This window comes from Desmodus rotundus, chromosome 4, assembly GCF_022682495.2.
Source record: "Desmodus rotundus isolate HL8 chromosome 4, HLdesRot8A.1, whole genome shotgun sequence".
NCBI classification, from domain to species: Eukaryota; Metazoa; Chordata; class Mammalia; order Chiroptera; family Phyllostomidae; genus Desmodus; species Desmodus rotundus.
The window spans coordinates 154,326,639-154,346,583 of record NC_071390.1 but is presented as its reverse complement, the minus strand read 5'-3'; the positions used below and the strand labels follow the sequence as shown (position 1 = coordinate 154,346,583).

At 41.0% G+C, this 19,945-nt stretch overlaps 1 protein-coding gene across 1 annotated transcript in view; it reads right to left on the bottom strand.

Moving 5' to 3' along the window:
- Window positions 1-18,382, bottom strand: part of KCTD8 (potassium channel tetramerization domain containing 8) — a 201,123-nt gene extending 182,741 nt beyond the window's left edge. Inside the window, exon 1 of the mRNA XM_053923235.2 lies at window positions 16,997-18,382. Within this exon, the coding sequence (XP_053779210.1) occupies window positions 16,997-17,948 (952 nt within the window). The 5' untranslated portion in view covers window positions 17,949-18,382. The remainder of the gene's footprint in view (window positions 1-16,996) is intronic.
- Window positions 18,383-19,945: the final 1,563 nt, after the last annotated feature.

Genomic DNA, 19,945 nt, shown 5'->3' with positions numbered 1-19,945 from the left:
TGCTGAGGACCAAAAGCCACACTGGAGTGCGCTGTGCTGCAAACATAAAGTGAAAACAGGAAAATATTGACATCAAAATACAGACTGTAAAAAAGAAGGAACTCTTATGCTTTGCAACAACATGGATGGATTTGGAGATTATTATGCTAAATGAAATAAGCCAGTCAGAGAAAGGCAAGTGCCATGTGATTTCTGTGTGTGTGTGTCTTTTTCTTTTTTCTTTTATTGTACATTTTTTCCATTGCCATTTAGTCCCCTTATGTTCCCTTCCCCACTGCAGTTACCATAGTGTTGTCCGTGTCCATGAGTCCTTTTCCCTTTTTGCTTAGTCCCTCCTCCCCTATCCAAGTGATTTCAATTATTTGTGAATCTAATAACAAAATAAACTGGTGATCAAAATAGGACGAGAGGCATGGATACATGGAACAGACTGACAGATCTCAGAGGAAAGGGCTGTGGGAGGGACTGGGAGAGACTAGTCGAAGAACATATATGCATATAGGCATAGCCCATGGACAAAGAAAACAATGAGGTGAAGGCTCCAGGCCAGGGGTGGGGGGCAGGCAGCTGAGTGGAGGGGGACAAAAGGAGGGAAATGAGAGACATCTGTAATAGTGTCAATAATAGAAAAAAGAAACTGGTGTCCATGGATTTTTTAGTAGAAATTATCTGTTCTATTGTATAACTTTCTCCAGCAGTTTTAGGCTGTTTGGTTAGAGCAGGGAAAAGTTGCTAGTTGGGTCCACTAGAGTCACAAAAGGGACTGAAAAGAATACGAGGAATAAGAAGGAGAGTACAAAGAGACTAAATGGTAACAGAAAAATACCATAAAGATTAGAAGTGTACAAGTGTTTGGGTCTTTATAAATAAATAATTCAGCTAAAAAAAAAGAAAAAAGAATGTTCAGAATATTTCCAGGAAAGTGACTGCAATTATAAACCTGTAACCTAAACAAGAAAATGAGGGCAATGAACAAAAGAAGGCCGAGGATTTGAGAGAAGGCAGGAATAATAGAGTGATCCCACAAGCTGGTAGGAGAGAATGCTATGCTCCATGAGATTTTGAATTAACAGTTTGGAGGTAGAGAAACTACGTGAATATGGCATGTGGTTTATCTTTATTGTCCTGAGTTAATGACCAGAAAAATATTCGGAGTCAACATTTGCCCCATCCCCAACCTTTGTGTCTCACCTGGTGATCTAGCTATTTAACATGTTTATTGATCATCCTCTTTCCTTAAAGGCGGGCTTTGAAGAGAGAAGTACAAAGTCTCTTGGATAGGGCTAATGACCGCAATGACCAACTTGACATAGTAAACTAGACTCATCATCTCCCTCCTCCCCTTCATTAGTCATTCTTCTCATCCTCCACATTCCTGTGAGTTTCCAGCAGTAAAACTGGATCTCTCTCTCTCTCTCTCTCTCTCTCTCTCTCTCTCTCTCTCTCTCTCTCTCTCTCTCTCGTAAGTACTCAAACAGCCCACAGCCCTAATGATTATTTCTTCACGATGTCCACCTCCTCTTCTCCAGTCTCGCTACCATCGACTCAGGTCACGCTGGGGCTGTCTCATGCCTAGACTCTTACAATCACCTCCCAAAGACCTTTCTTGCTACAATCTACCCCTTTGTGTCTTCCTTTGATTCCGTGTCTTTAACATTTGCCATTATCTTCAGAATGGAGGTCTCATTTATTCCGTCTCCCTACCCATGTTGTAAGCTCCCTGAAGTAAAGTATCACACATATACCTTTTGATATCCCTCATTAAAAAGTCTAGCCTATCATAATTACTCAATAGACATCTATGAATTTGACACAGTCAGCTGGCTCTCACAGTGCTGTGTATAATACCAGCCTTGTAAAAAAACCTTAATTTAAAAAAAACCAGATTCTTTAGTTTAAGTCTTGCGAATAGTATTCTGATCTCCCATACTTAATTTTTATCAGGATAGCTTCTGAAAGATTTACTCCTAGGTGCCTGGGAATCTATGCCAGACTTCAGCCGTTTCTCTGAGATAGCCTTTGGGATTTTCCTAATACAGCTGGATCCATGAATCCAGGCTTTTCTCAGACTTAGGTTCCACTAAATGAGTGTACTGACTCCACCGAGCGATCTGTAATTTTATTTGAACATCTGTAGTCTCTAGGGTGGGAGAGGAAGGACCACCCTGGGCAGAATTACGAAGTACGTGGAATTTGTTTTTCACAAAGCTGTGCTTTTCCTTCGTTTCTTTCAGATATCATTCTCTCTAAATCTAATTCAGTTATACAATGCCTTTATGTTCTCTCTTTTTTTCTATTGTTACCAAAATATACTATTTAAGGCACTGTCTTGTCTCTCTATATCTGTGTCTAAACTCCAGTATATAGAAATATACAATTTTTAAAAAATATATATAATTTAATATCTACTAATTTTTAATAAGTATATTTTAATCATAAAACAAATATAGTCTGTGATGAAAAGATCTGCAAGGAATAAATAAGTTATTTAAAATCCTACAATCTAGAAATAACTAAGTGCATTTACTTCCAGCCTTTTTAATGTATAACCATTTACTTGCATATTTTTTATTATAATTAACAGCATTCTAGGCATACAGATCTGCTGTTTTTTCATTTAATATTTCAGCAAGACCATAATTTTTCTCAGAACTCTCTTGTTTATAACTAAAAAGTTTCTTAAACATTAATCTGATGGAAATAGAAGTACAGAACCATGGAACAGACTCATAGATGTCAGAGTCGAGGGTGTGGGGCTGGATAAGAGAAGGGGAAGGGATCAGCCAAAGAACAGATACTTGTGATCCAAGGACACAGACAACCCTACAGGCATTGCCTGAGGGACGGCGGGGGTGGCTGGGCAAATGAGAAACATCAAGATAACTGTAATTGCATAAAAAAATAAAATACAATAAAGAACATTAAGCTGGAAAGCTGCTTTAAAAGGAATATTCTCAAGCACTATCCCCCCAGAGATTCTAATTCAGTTGGGAACAAATATTCTGTTTTAACCAACATCCCAGTTGATACTACTACAAGTTCTTTAGACAAGAAAAGCTTATTGATTTCTTGACCCATCGTGGCACAAGCAACTGGTTGCATTACTACTCCTTCACCATCATCCTTACCCAGCTATGCTCTGCTCATAGCACCGCACTAAGAATCCACGAGCCTGAATGAATCACGTTATCTACCCTCTCTACTTCTACATCCACACCAGGGACTGTCTTCCGGTCACGCAATTCATTACCACTATAAATTTATAATTTTCTTCAATCATCTCTGAAATCACTAATGAGCTCCTAATTGGTCAATCTAATTGATGTTTTCAATCTAAATCTATGGTAAACCCTTTGCAGCATTACATTGACATGCTTAAAACTCACTTCTCTGTGCTTAAAATTTGTTTTTCCTATGCACTGCACAAACACTTCTCTCTTCTGATATTTGCAATATCCACCTGGCCCTTCTCAAAACCATTCCCTGGCTCCTCTGTATCTACTCATTCAACAGCCTCAACACAGCCCCCTCCCTCTCCAAACTCACTGATTATTCATTTGATCTCTAGTACTTACATTTGAGACACCTCCACCTGCAAGTTACACAGATACCTCAAATGTAACAGGTTTAACACTGACCTTATCACCTTCTCCTTTCTCAGACACGGGCAGGGCCTGACCCCTCCAGTATACCCAATCACATCAACTCTGGAGTCACCCTCTTTATCACTTCCTCCCCATCCTTTACATCCAACAGGTTACAAAGTTGAGCTAAGACACAAAATTAGATCATCACAACTGATTCCCAGGAGAAAGAGATCAGACTATCAAGTTTCATCAATAAATTAGAGGCTACAGACATGGATAAAACAAAGAGTGGTCTGGGACCTCCCGCGTGGCTCTCCAGTTCCTTCTTTTCCACATGGGATATTCACTCTCTGCCCTAGAATGATAGATGAAGAATCAAAGGGAGGTTTTATGGGGCTCTTCACATGGACAAAAACATGTAAGTTATAAAGCTTCTAAATTTTATATACTCAGAGAAAAGAATAACTTACATGGTATCCTCCAGGGAGTGAAGCCTTTTGTACTTATTTACTGTAAGTCATCCTTTAGCCAGGGTCATCTGGTAAAAGCCCTTACTAGATAGGACCTCCTCTTCCAAGAAATAGCATTCATCTATTTATTTAGAGAGCCAGTTGACAAGGAGATTAGACCAGGTTGCCTCCTTTTTCTGTCTCCCAAAGTTTCCTCCAGGTAAAAGAAATAAATGAATCATGACTGCCAGATGGTTTAACTCCTTCCCCTCAAAGTTGAGTTGATTGTACCACCTACACAGTGCTAGAATTCATCTCTTTTTCCCTGTCCCTACCAGAACATGGTGGCTCCTGGCTGGCCTGAACCTTTGCAATAACCACCAACTAGCGGAGTAACTTCAGTTTCCCCAACTCCTTGTGTCACTTGCTGCCACAGTTGCTTCCTGAATAAACATATTTGATTATGTCCCTTTCTGTCTTAAAATCCTTTGCCTGATAGAAAATGCACTGCATCAGCTTTCCCTTGCCTACATTTCCAGGTCCCCCCGCAACACACTCTTCATTTTCTAGCCAAATCAAACTAGTCTCTATCAAGCTGTGCCTGGTGACACTCCCAAGCACTCACGTGGGATGCCTACTATTCTGTCACTGATCGGCAATGTCCCCCTTTCCCTAACATCTCCCTGAACTCTCTCTCCATTTAGTTCAGGTAATAAACAACTCCTCTGTATTCCCATTGTTATTTACAATTAAAATAGTTAACTTTAGAAAACCTTGACTTTGAACAAGTTGCTGAGCCAAGTGGCTTATGTGAATCATATGATTTAATCCTCAGAGCACCTTCTGAAATATATACTATCATTCTATTAATTTTGCAAAAAAAGGAAGCCAAGGTTTGGAGACAATAAATGACTTACCCAAAAGCACAATTATGAACTAAAAGGGTTAGATGTGAAGGTAGCCCTGGATTACTCCAGAGCCCTCGTCCTTAACCGCATCATAATATGTCTCTACTCACCCATCACACAGCCTCCCTAATTAAAATCAATAAACATTTGCTAAGTGACAATTTGGTGCCAGAGACAGTGTGAGGCTTCCCTGAACAAGGCATGGAGAGTAAATAAAATGTTTAAAACATCACCCTCTCTAACTGAAGAACGAGTTTCAATTTCATTTTAAAAGACCTACTTAGTCCATCACACCTTTCACTACTTCAATCAAGAAGTAGGGACGGAGCACCAGACTCAGAGCAACACTGCACAGGAAAGACTGAGCAGAGCTATTACTACAAAACCATCCCCTTAACTTGATTGGCCACATCTGCATCAGGTTTAACAGAAAACTTCTCTGGGGAGTTGAAGTCACTAGTAATTGCTCTCATTCATGAGTTTTTGTGGGAATATTTATTACAATGCACAAGCATTATTACTGTTGCCTATAATTTTCCTATACCTGTCCTACACCTCAAACTTAAATTCACATTTCATGCCAGGCAGAAGTCATTCATGTGGCAAATAAATAGCTGGGGCAGAATCTCAGCTTGTATCTTACCTGATCCAGAAAAATGAGACAGTTTCTTCCTGAAGCAGATTTTTCTTCATATTTTACCTCAAAATAATTTGTGTTGTTACTACTGGTTCAATTTACACCATAGAGTTCAACTGAGGTGCTAAAAACCCCTGACAAGTATCATCTCCTTTACTCTCAGATCATTCTTCAGACGAGAGATGGGAGAAAAATCTCAGAATACCTAAGTGATTTTCATGGAGTCAATAACTAGAAAGGGACAGAAGCAAAAGGTGTCCCCAAATCCTCTGATTTTCTCTAGCCTTTGCCAGAATCCACTTACCCTAGAACATCACTACAACAGCAGCTAACAACTTAGCATTCATTCATTTATCCGAGACTCTCCCATTTAGAACTACATGCTTGCACAGTACAAACACTCCTCAGGTACTTTTTGTTATCCGGGGTCTGATCCTACTTCCTGTACTTTTTCCTGAAAGACAATTTGCACTGAAGTGATGAGAACAAAATTACTAGTCTCCTTTCTACTTTACACACATCAGTATATAAAGGAACAGGCATAAAGAGAGTTATGCGATGATGTCTTTGCAAAACTGAGATGTGTATGAGTACTATATTTGCAGGTATTTTTATAAAAATATTATCTTTCAGATGTTCTTTTCAAATTCAAATGAGACACAGGATGTGCTATATGCAGTGAATGGGCCTGCTATATATATACCGGCGTGAAGAGGCTAGACAGCTGAACACTAAGTTTCCTGATTCCAATGCAGTGGGCTTCCGGATCTGGTCCCCGTTCTTCCACTCAGCCTCCCACGGACTTTCATTCATTGTTCCGGGGAGCGTGGGCACGGGGCATCATGGCGGTGTGGGGGAAGTGGCCTGTAGCTATGCTGGTAGATTCTTTACTCTGAGTTCCCTAATTGTGGCAAAGGCAGTTCTCCAGAGTGATTTGAAGTCTTACAAACTCAGTCTAGAGTCCATTTTTTTAACTCTTCCTATGATTCCATAAGATATCTAGATCCTTAACAAATCCTTTCAGCTTTAACTAGGGTGCATTTAGTTTTATGTAGCTCAGAAATATAACTTGGATTAGAGAATATGGATCCTTCCTGTAATAACAAAACCTAAAATATGGTACCAGTTTAATGTGGCAGGGATGCAGTCAGGTGGTTGGCCACAGGATAATGATGTTGCAGATGGAAAAACTGGCAACGTCTATTATATGATGGTGACCATTTGGTCACATTATGATCTGTTGTAGTTTAGAAGGTAGGCACATGCCAACCAAAGCTATAGCATGAGAGAAAATGCCAGGGAATTTCAGAATATTTGTGTGTAGTGTTTTCTTCCTGCTTCTTCAGCAGAGTCTAATAAGGGACAAAGACCCACCTAGCAAACCCACCAAAAGAAGTAGAAGAGAACACAGCACTTCTCAAGGAGGCGCTTTTTAATCCCTTTGCCTGCAGCCTGTAAGAGAAGGGGAAGGAGAAATTTGGAAATTTAGGGAGCTGACCAATCCAACTATTTCTATATCTCAAACCCAAGCAGTTAAAGGTTGTGGCTACATAGTAGCAAGTAATGTACCAAGGTGTTACTATGTTGCTTCAAAAGAACAGTCTCTCACTGGTCAAAGACTGAACAGTATAGCATCCAAAACAATAACCATCATTGACTGAAATGCTCAAATACACAAAATATCCATGATTTCACAGCATACGTGAGAGAGAGAGAGAGAGAGAGAGAGAGAGAGAGAGAGATCGGAAAAATAAGCAGCAACAAAAGAGGGAAACAAGGATGAAAACTACACAACAGGAAAAAAGAAAAAGAACCATCGGAACACCAAAGTAATAGGCACAACTAACTGAGTATCATTAGAAGTTCCTAGAGAACCAAGTTCTTTATTGTGAAAAATGGCAAAACATAAGAAAGAATTGTGCATTTTCCCTGTATTCCCTCTATGAACTATACTTTAAGGGTTTTTTTTTCAGGAAAAGTTCATTATAAAATTCCACCCAGAAGTGTGGAAGAAATGACAAAAATAGAAAAATCAATGTTTTGCTGTCCCTAACGTAATATCTGCACCAGGCAATGATCATCAGTGATGAAACTGCTAGAAAATGTTGATGAGAATCAGGCGGACACGCCTCATGCCCTTGGATTAACTATCACTAAAAATGGGACAACCAACACCTGTGAGGTTAGTCCCAGAGACAAGTACCGTATGATATCATTTACATGTGGAATCTAAAAATGTTAAACCCGTAAAAGGCTGGGAGTAAAGTGGCAGTTATCAGTGGAATGGGGGGCAGGGATAATTGTACCAGTGTTTAAGGGTACAAGCTTGTAACAAGTGGTTATAAGCCACAGAGATCTAATGCACAGTGTGATGAATATAGACAATACTATTTTACGATTACTATGTAATGTAATAAGTATGGCTACATCAGCAATCATATAACAATACATAAATATATCAAAGTAACATGCAGTACACCTTAAATTTTAGAAAAAGAGAACTCAATTACATGCATGAAAATGTTTACCCTCTGCAAAGAGACATTCTAGATGCAGCCTTCACCAACCGAATCAGGTCAAAACATCCAAGAATTATCTCCAAAAGGCTGCCAGCATTTGCCTTGGATATCTTTCTTCAGATACCTAGACTTCCAGCAATTAGAAAACTTATATTCAAAGTGGGTAGCACAGTTTCAATAGGAGCTGATTGAGTTGATACCTAACATAGTATTCCCAAGATTGTGGAGATACGTACGTACTCAAATCCAAAAACCTAGCCTGAGACTTTTGGCGAAATGCCCAAACTCTGAGCAATGTGTGAGCCCACCTGGCCCTTTGACAATTTGTTCTCTTGCACAAAACTGCTAACAATCAAAGCTAAAAGCCTTCATCAGAAATATATAGAATATGATGGAGAGGTGATTTGCCTAAATACAACCCATGGTTTGACACAATAACCACTGAATACCAGTATTCCTGTTAATTATATCAAAACTGAGGACTACCCAGCACTAGACCTAGATGATGCATTTTTTCCCTAAGCAGTGATGATCCAACTAGAACAAATTTATTTTAATAATAAATTACAACTGCCTTTACATTTGGTAGGTGAATGACTTTTTGAAATTTGTACTAATGATAATGATAATGGAAACCAATAATGCTATAGAGCAATTTTGAATAGATAGAGCTACCAAATTCCTCAAAAAGAAAAAGTAAAATGTGGTACAGTGAATTACCATGTACAGAAATTCAATTAGTTATGTATTTTGAGTCCTTTAAGTTAATAAATAGCAATAGCTCACACCTATCAAGCACTTAATTTGTGTTTGATATTCTTCTAAGTGTTATATATATGTATTACATCATTGAATCCTCATAACAAACCTTTGAGATGCATGCTGTATTTTTCCTCACTCTCCCTTCAGGAGAGAGATTGAATTATTTTTCCAATATCTCAAAGCTCAAGCCAGAATCTGAGCAGCAATCTGACTAAGAAATATTAAACTATTCATAGTGTTGAGAGGTTTTGCTTCTTAGGCATAAGGCCCATAGATTCTGGTATTGTCGCTCCTTCAGTGTAACACAGCTTTTCCTAGTCTGCTTGTACCAGAAGTCAGACACGCCCAATCATACAAAATGATGAGAAAGAGCAATATCTATCAATTTCATTTTGCTCAAGGTTTTTTTTTTTTTATTATAACTGCTGAAAGTAGCATAATTGAATGGTTAAATCACTTACTATTCTAGTACCTGAAGTCCACACTACATATTTCTTTATTACATTATTTTATTGTCTTTAACATGTTTTTTCCTATATAATAGGGGTTTTAATTTTTTTTATTGCTGTTCAATTACAGCTGTCCCCATATGAAATTTTTTGCAGTATGTTAGAAATAGCATTCGAAGTTTAACTAGTGAATAAACGAACTAATGAGCATCCTACTGGTTATCATGAAACTATGTGCTCTTATTGCCAACAAGACTCAATACGAGGTTAATGGATGTAAGTGAACTTGATATGGTATTATTGATCATGGAACAGTAATACCTGTTAGGTTTATTTTAAGGTACTTTTCAAAAAAATAAGAGTAGAGATAACACCATAATGTTAACAATCCTCACCTTTGCAAATACCCGTCAGGATAGCCAGATACTTCCTGAGCTTATGTCACACCGCAAGAAGACCTGGCCATGTCGCAGGGCAGCAGCCACTCCACACTCTACGATTCTTTGAAAAGCAAGTACTGGACAACACGGTTGCAGGTGGGCTACAGCACTAGGCATTTGCCCAACATCTTGCATACACTAAAAAGATAGGTCAGCTACTCTGGATCTCTTATACCTTCTATTCCACCAACCATTTAACTATAAATAAATGCATGGATGTGCCTGCATGTATGAATCCACGCATATGTTTATAATTCTAACAACTTCATTCATAACATTATTTTAATTTGTCCATATTTTAGCTAACATTTCACTTATTTTCACTTTTATAGGCACCTGTGTAACAACTTCTTATGCCATTACTCTGCTTTTACTAATACACAGAATACCTCCTCATAACATAATTCACTATGACATAAAGTCTACTGTGGTCACATTAAAGAAAAGGGCTCTGTCATTCATATTTATATGTCTTCCCCAAGCTGCAGCCTGGTAATTGCTCAATAAGTACAATTTAAATCAAAGTGAAACTAAATCTCAATTCAATAACTACCTTAATGGAACCTCCAACACCTCTGGTTCAGTCATTAGTTTTCACTTTCATTTGAAAAACAAATACTTACTGAGTTCTTACTGTGCTACTAGCCACTACACTAGCAGCTGAGAACACAAAAGTAAGACCCGGTGCCAACTCTCAAGGAGAGTAAGCTGAGCAGAAACATCGACATGAAAATAGATAATTATATTATCTAGCAATTCTACTTGGGTATATATACCCAAAGGACATGAAAACAGGATCACTTATAGATATCTATACTGTTGCGTTCATAGCAGTGTTACACAAAATGGCTAAGATAAGGAAACAGCCAAGAGCCCATCAAGGACTGAATGGATAAAGACAATGTGATACACACACCATGGAATATTAGTCAGCTGTGAGAAAAAAGGAAATCCTGCCGTTTGTGATGACATGATGGACTTTAATGCATTATCAGTGGAATAAGTCTAACAGAGAAAGACACACACTGAGTGATATCACTTACATGTGTAATCTAACAAAAGCTGAGCTCATAGACGCAGAGTAAGAATGGTGGTTACCAAAGGACAGGAAGTGGTCTGGGGGGACACAGGGGTGGCTAAAGGACACAGCATGCAGTAGAAAGAGGGGTGATTTCTGGGGACCTGATGCACAGCATCAGGGTTACAGTGAATAATACTGTAGTATGTATTTGAAAGTTGCTATGAGAGTGAATCTTACATGTACTCACCACAAAAAAGGAACGGTAATTACTTGATGTGGTAGACGTGTCGGCTAACACTACAGTGGTCCTCATATCACAACAGATAAATTATCATGTATTACATAAACTTAAACAATGTTATATGTCAATTATATCTCAATAAAGCTGGAAAAGGTAAGATACATCAAGAAAGAGAAGCAGAGACAATTTCAAATTGTAGCAAATGCAGTGAGGCCCTATGTTCAGTATACTATTAAAAAGAAAGGAGTGCAGAGGTTAAATGTAGACAGAGACTATAGCATGGGGTCACCTAGTATTATATGGCTTGGCTACATGTTTAAAAACCAATGGGTTTGTACAGCTCATCATAAAATACTTCATATATACTTTGTTTTTTGAAGTGTAAAGTACAGTTCACTTCGCAGGATAATTACATTTTATGAAATGCTCGCTTGCGGAATCGAATGGTGAGAAGTGTACAGACGACGGGCACAGAGCATGTGCATCCAAGTCAGCAGCTGGAAGTTCACCTTTACCCTTGGAGCTCACGTACTTAACTTCCGGTTGTACTGACTTTGAAACCCTGGGAATAAAACTGCTCTCTTCTTTAGGTGAGTCCTTGCAAAACCTCAGGTGGTAGAGCCCCACTACTGAAAGAAGGAACTCATTAGAGATGCCACCAGGATGTCCCGTAGCATTCCAGCTGCTAACTGCTAAACGTTCACTCAAATACCCTGAAGTTAATTTATATGGGGCTTTTAAAATACGTGTCATTAAATATAGATTAAACAGTAATCCAAAATGCTAATTTTCAAGTATTTCAAGTTTATACATATACATTGCATTATAAATGTAAATATATATTTTTCCACAATAATTCAAGGCTTCAGAACTATTAAAGCCAATCCCAATGCTCAACGGGTACATGATACATTTTTGAACCTAACGATACTGAGTATATAATTGAATGGCATTAATGAATATTTAGGGCTGATAAACAGTATATAATTAAGAAAATTGATTTCAACTAAAATACCCTCTTTATTTCACCACCTTCTAAAAAAATGTGTTTCATTACACAAGGTAAAATTAATTTTATGCATAAGAAAAGCATACAACTACCTCAACACTTTAAATTTGAGTGGAATGTTACAAAAAGTAAACAAAGTTGTACATAAAACACATCACCAATTTAGGTACTTAGTAAGTGTTCTTTTTACTACACATTCTGTACTTTAAAAGCGACCAAATATTTCCTAACCTTGCAGGGAAAATACTCAATACTAATATTTATAATACTGTCTGTGGCAAAAAGACTTGTATTATACTTTATTATATACGAAGATAATAAAGGAGTTAATACCATGGAGGAAATGTCATTAAATGCATCAACTTATTAAATGTATCAAGTATAAAACAAAACAAAGCAGACAAACCATCGACATAGTATAAACCATGACTTTTAAAAAGTGTTTATCATCTATGCATGCATATAAACACGACTGGAAGGAAATGAACCAAGATTTTATTAGCAATTACTGGTGATCATTTTTAAAATTTTACTTTTCTTGCGTAAAATTCCTAAAACTGCCTGTGCCATTTTCATACTCACACCCTCACACATACACACACACAAAGTGTGAGTCCTAGTATGCTAAGCTATAAAAGAAAGGACTTTGCCAAATACGGCTTGCAATACCATTCAGTCTTTCAGCTTCTCCACTGGCACAACAATGGACCAGCAAGAAGCTGTATACATGGCAGCAGGGAAAGGTAACACCCAACACTATAAAAAAGGTCAACTTTAGAGACAGTACTATGCCAGACAGAAAAGTGTAATACCCTCACATAGGAAGCAATGTCATAGCACAGCCAACAAAGTTTTTGTACTCCAAGGTTTTTGTCATTTTTGTTTGCTTTATTATTGAAATTATTTACATGAAACAAGAGTCTTGGTGTTTTATAAAGTTGTCTTTTCCTTTTTCTTATTCTCCTCTGATCCAAAGGTCATTCAACCATGTGGTTGCAGAAGAAATTTTTACATTATGATTATAAAAATAGCTAATACATTTTCAGGAGGAAAAGAACCAACTTAAAAAGTGATTAACAAAGTTGTTTTCCATAAAACAATGTATAGTGATAAAAGTAGATGTGTTTTTAAACTGGAAAATAGTAAGTAATTTTAAACGTATTCATCTAAATAGACCGTTTCTTAGAAACATTGTAATTTTTAAGATGTTTCTTAGAAAGATTTTAAGTCAACAGCCCTCTTAATATAGGATTGAATAGCTGTTTTAACGTTTCCAACTTGACTGGATTTCTTCAACCCAACCGAATAAATTAAATCGGAATTTGAAAGAGAGGACATAAAAATGTAGTAAGACAAATTAGATTTCACAGCCTAGTTCAGTAATAGTATGAATTTTTAATTAATTTCATGTATCACAACAAAGAGGATACACTGAACTTAAAGAATATGAAGAGCAATGCTAAAGAAAAGTGTACTTTCGCACAACATATTACTCAGCCAACAAAACCCGAAGCACTGTTACGAGAAGACCAATTAATCAGGACTATGTGTCTGTAAGCTTACTGAGTGAGACAAAAAGGATACGTGCAATGCTAGTTTTAAGTATCAGTGGCCCATGTATCACATTCCAAGCCGATAACTATGTATTGTCTATGTAATAGAATGGCAATGTTTTGTCTCCCAGATATTGTTAAAAACAGCCTTAAATACATTTAACAGACACACTAAAAAAAAAAGCCCAATAAATCACTATTTTTCTTCAAGAAAGGACAATCCATCTTAAGTGTTAGAAGAGTAATGTAAAGTGCAATAGTACTAGTGTATGTTGCAGAGTCTAAAAGACTTGGTAAAATAATGAGGTAAGACTCAGAATAGCCCTGACTGGTGTGGCTTAGAGGGCTGGGCATCATACAGCAAACTGAAAGTGGGTGGTTCAATTCCTGGTTGGGGCACATGCCTGGTTAGGGGTTTGCCAGAGGCAATGGATGGAAGTTTCTCTCATACAACTATGTTTCTCTCCCTCTCTTTCTCCCTCCCTTCCCCTCTTTTTTAAAAAATATATAAATAAATCTTTGTAATCAAGACTCAGAATGGATGTGTCCATGTAGCCAAATGAAGCTGGTATGAAATGTTTAATAGCCTGTATATAACCTTTAACATTAGAACCCAGTGACTTGGATACAAGCACTTAAGGAGATGTAAATCTAGCTCAGTGCTTGTCAGAAAATACTGCCAAAGTTCCAGGTTCTGGTGGAGAGTATTAAAACACTTCTTGGCCTTGAATCAGGAAAGAATTCTGCTGGAGTTAATCCAAAAAATCTAACTGGAATATGATTGGCAAAGCTAGGTGTCTTGAAGTTGGCCTGAAAAATCACAGTTCCAAATATTAAATTAAGTATTAAATTGCATGTTTCACACTTCTGAAAGTTTATTATGCTGTCGTTTAGTTGCCAAATAAATTTCCAATTAACTTTACAATTGAATCAACTATACTTACTATAAAAATTAAAATTTAATATCAATAAGAATAGTAAAGCCTGTACTCTCTTAATTATAATTCTTAACAGTTAACCTTTATCAAGATTTTATTACAGGTCAAACACTGTTCTGAGCATTTTACATGTATTCTCAAATACTATTAAATTGGTACTATTAGACAGATGAGGAAACTGAGACATACAACAAATAAATAATTGAACCAATATCACACATTTGGCAAATAGCAAGTGTATAAACTACAATCCCATAGATTTTAGAGAAGGCTCAAACTAAGTTCACATAGCCTGAATGTAAAAAGGTGTTAAGATGACTATGCATGCTATATACTACATAAGTATGTATTGAAAGTACTGTGCCAAAAGGGAAGTTCATCCAATAATTTTGTGTCTAATGAATAACACTGATATTCATTTTAAATAGAGACCACTAAACAAGATAATTACATGCTCTTTATTTGCTCCAGAAGTGAAATATTCTGAATTCCAAATATCTCTCAAATTATCTCATTAGTTAAATTGACTAAGTTTCCAACTTCAGCACACTATCTTACAGCATTTTTTTCATAATTTAGAGATAACCGGTTATTACCTCTTTACAACCAAACTAATGAACATTTTTAAGCCCATACCTTTCTCAAGGAACAAGAAAAACCCAAACTGGAAGATTGCTATGTGCAAGAAACTAAACTGCAGCACACTTATGCTTACCTCCTCTAACAAAAGTCACTAACCACAAGAAAGTCGAAAGCTCGTTTCATCTCATCTTCTGAAATGCTTGAAAATACATCCAGGTTGAAATCACATAAATGTTTAAGATCTAAAATATTAGTAAAGGTCTCACTGATAACAGATAAAATGTAAAGAGTAATGATATAGTTGAGTTTAATTATTTAATATATATTAGAGAGAACTTTTTATATATAAGCAGTAAAATATTACATTTGTTTTGGTGGTTTTTCTTTTTATCGTGCAAACAACAAATAATGCTTTGATATAATTAAGACAACTGGATTCTTAGCTACCACTTCAGGGGACACTTTCTCTGTTGAAATGGCTTTCTCAAAATATCCAGCACTGTTGTAAGAGACAACCTAACTGCAAGGCCAAGCCTGCCGCGTTCTGTCACCCTGCCTCCGGGGCCACTGGAATATACAGTGAGCGCCTTCCAGTCCAGCTGGCGGCTCTGCAAGGAGACATTTGTTCCACTTCTCAAGTCAGAATAAAGTGCAGAAAATTGTCTAGTTCCAAAACAACGAGTAAATTACCAAAATACATAAATGCAATTAAAGCTGGTCTGTTTCATAAGCGGTCAATGCTACTCTCCCTAATAGCAAATTTCAAAGCTTCTTGTGTCTTGCAGAAGGAAATCCATTAGCCAAATGCTGCATCCCAGCTGGCTTTTCATTTTCCCAAATAGCTCTCTAGATGTGGTCCTACTCGCTTTCTCAAACGCCACTGAGAATTGAGCCTGCCCCGCCTCCCCATCCCCCAAGCCCCAGTGATTTTTGGCTGAGCTCTTGAACTTGATCCACAGGGCCCCCTCCCTAAGTGCACTGCACAGAGCATCAGCCAAACGCTTTCTAAATCCTCTCCCTCCTTCCCTTGGTTCAGAGTATCCCAGGATTATTTCCCCTGGGAAAGGAGACTCAACTCCCTTTCGCACTCGAGACGCCCAGAAGGAAACGCAATCTTAATCTCTCTCTCTCTCTCTCTCTCTCTCTCTCTCTCTGTCTCCCCCCACCCCCCCGCCTCCCTCTCTCACACACACACGCAGGCATACGCACACACCATGTCCTTGCTTGGCAACAGCCACCCAAACTCTTCAGTTCCCTCCACCCTCCCCTGTCCAAACCACAGAGCAATTACAGATGACGAGTGGCGCGGGGAAAATACGAGGTTTCTCTGGGTCGATGGAGACCTCTTTCCCACCAGCCGCTCTCATACCCCGGCCCACGGAGGGACTCTGGAGGCACACTTATCGCTTCTCAAGTTGCCCCCTTCCGAAAGCACCGGTAATCGGATTCTCCTGACCCAGACCAGCACTAAGAGGAGGTTATCCTGGCGGTGCGCGGCGGTGCCTCCATGCCAACCTGCCCCCTGGGGAGGAAGCACTGAGATTCACAGAAGTTGATCCCCAGGAGTCCCGCAGAAGCGGAGAGGAGGACCTATGCTCCCAGCCAGTGCTCCCAGGCCCCTTCCCTGCCCTCCGCAGTAGAAGGGAGCCCAGAGATTCCAGATGCAGGGCGGGGAGAGGGCAAGATCAGTGAAGATGAGAAAGAGGATTGAGTGGGAACTGAGTGCTTCTGAAGGGCAAGAGGGGAGAGATCGCAAAGGGAGAAAGCGCAAACCTTGTCTGCTAGGCGACAGGGGCGTGCGGGGAAAACCTCCGGCGTTTATTAATTAACCAGCTCCCGCTGGGACACCAGCCCGTCCCGACTCCGGGAGCACCCGGGAAAGGCGGAGACCGCGAACTTACGGAAAAAGATGTACTCCGTGTAGCTGCTCCAGATCCTGTCGTCCCGGTACTGGTTGACGAAGGCGGCGGTGCCCGAGGAGTTACACGCCACCATGTGGAAGCCGGCCTCGGACAGGCGATCGAACGCCTGCTCCAAGTAGGTGAACTTGAGGTAGAAGCGGGACGTGTACTTCTCCGGAGGTCTGTCGGGGTCGCGGCTCTCGTTGAGCGTGTCACCGAACACCTCCTTGGCCAGCGCGATGCGACCGCACACCATGATGCGCGCCACCCGCCGAAACTTGGCATCTGCCTGGTTGTCGCGAACCGTGGTGTAGGAGCCACGGTAGCCAAGCGTGAGGAAGCCGGAGCGCTTGTCCAGCGCGCCCCCGCCGCCCGGCGCTCCGGAGCCCGAGGGCGCGGCGGCCGCCGCCCCCCGCAGGAGGAGCGCGTCGCTGCTCCCCTGCGAGACGTTGTCGTCCAGGTCGCTCTGGCAGCCCTCGTCGTTGAGCGAGTTCTGCTTGGTGACCTTGGGCGACAGCAGCTTGACCAGGTCGGTGAGCTGGAAGTACTCGGCCTCGCGCAGGAGACGCTCCTTCTCCGGAAAGTGCTCGGGCAGCGCCAGCTGCTTGTCCCGCAGATAATCCAGCACGTACCTGAAAAGGAAGCCGTCCCGGTCGATGAAGAATCGCGCCCGACTGTCCCTGGGCAGCTCGCCCCGGCGCCGCGCGCCGCCCCGGGGGCTGCAGGGCGAGAACATGCTGGCCAGGGTGCTGTCCGGGACGCTGAGCAGCGTCGAGTGCTTGGTCACATACACCTGGCCGCCCACGTTCAGCTCCACCACCTCCGGGAAGGGCGAGGGCGCGCAGAGCCCGGGGGCGGCGGCCGCCGACGAGCCCGGAGAGCTGGACGAGGAGACCATCTCGCTAATGGGCAGGATGGTGCTGCCGACGCCGCCCGAGTCCTTCAGAGCCATGGTCCGCCCCGCCGCCGGCCAGGGGACCCGGGAGAGCCGCACTTTCTGGTTCCCGAAGCCCGCGCCCTGCACCCCCAGAGGCCCCCGGCCTTGGCGTGCGCCTGGGGCGCCCTCGGGCCGGACCGCGCGTTCCTCGCGCCGGGGCGGCCGCGCTCAGGGCTCGGGGCGGCGGTGGCGGCGGCGGCGCTCGGGCTCCATCGGGGGAGCGAAGCGCGGGAGAGGAGCTCCGCGGGAGCCGCGGCGGCGGAGGCGACGGCGGTGAGGGCGCGGGGAGGAGCGGCTGCTCCTCCGGGGCGACGGCGGGGAAGTGCGGGAGAGACTTGCGAGGGCTCCGATCGCCGCCGCTCGGCTCTCCGCGGGGAGGGCGGGGGGAGGGGTCGGAGCGAAGAAAAACTCGCCGCGCCAGCCGCTCGCCGCGCGCCGCGAGTCCCGAGCGCGGACGGTGGCGCTAACTACTCCGCGCAGCCGGGGAGGCGGCACTGACGTCAGGCCCCGGACCGGGACCCGAGCCACCGCTGTCATTTAAAGAGATCCGCGCCAGCTGCAGCGCCCGGCCGCGACGCTAGGGGGCGGCGCCGGGGTCCGGGCCGGGCGGAGGCGCTCCGGGCTGGGGGCAGGGAGGCGAGCCGGGAATTTACCAAACAAATGGGGAAAAGGACGGGGCCCCTCCACGTTCCATTCCCACCTTCGGTCAGTCCGTCCCTCCCTCCCCCGCTCCTTCTTCCACGTTTCTCCCGTCCTTTCTTCCCTCCTCCCCGTTCCCCCAGTAAAACTAGTTTGTTTGTTTTTTTCCCTCTTACATTATAGTGTAAAGTGGTCTGGGGCGTGCAGGGGAGGAGCGTTGGATTCTAACAAAAAAAGCCAATCTTCTATCTTTAATTACTATGTTGGCTGAGAGCGGTGATTGTAAAAAGACCCAGTGGGGGTGAATCCTTTACAGTGGATTTACCGTAGTTTTTAAAGTGCAGTGCGAAATGCCGGCAGGGCAGGTCTATTACAATCATATGTCACGATTAGATGTTTAACTACAGGTGCTACATACAGTTGAAGAATTTTTAGAACTAAAAACTGGTTTTGGTTCCCAAAACGAATAAAGGACTGTATGTAACGTGGTTATTCTTCCATCTTTTCAGCTTTCGATCCATAGGAGACGCTTAGTAAACGTTTGTGGAGGAAGGGCCAGAGCCAGGGATCCACAACTCTATTTGTTCCTAGCTTCCAGGACTCATCATTCTTTGTTAATCTCCCCACTCCCCTTCCAACTCCATAGAACAAGAGAAAGGGCTTCTGTTTCTTGGTCTTTTAACCCCACGGATCAAGTCACAAATCAAAATTATATGAATCTAAGCTAAACTTAATTTCCACTGTATATGGCAAAGGTTCAATCTGCAAGATTAGCATTATTTGTCAGAAAGAATGATGGTAAAAATGCAAATGATAATTTTCTTTATGGCGTGGGAGAATCAAACCTACTATCCATCCTTCTGTGTTCATAGAATAAAGAACCATTCATTTATAAAGTGCAAAAGTGAGAACAGTATACTGTGATACAAAGTTTCTTCAAACATTATCATAATAATATAGATGATAATAATAATAGAGATAAACTTTATCCATAAACGACTAAAGTAATACAAAGATTTTAATGTTTTTTAAAAATAATTTTAATGTCTACCTTGGATTCCTTCTCTTTGAATCCATTAAAAACAATACTGGATTTGTGATAAAAATTTTTATAAGTAGCACATTATTCTTTCAAGCCTTACAAACTATATTCAATTCAATAACCCTTATTGCCTACCTCAACAGAAGATGTTACACCAATTGTGAAATTATATTACCAATCAAAAAACACTGTATATTTGCCAAAGAACTAAGACTTAAAAGTGGGTTTGTGATTAGTATCTTCATGCAATCCTTTCATTTAAGTATATTGTCTCCCCAAATTTAGAAAATGATTGATCAAATTAATAAGGAGAACTGACTTTACCCTTCTT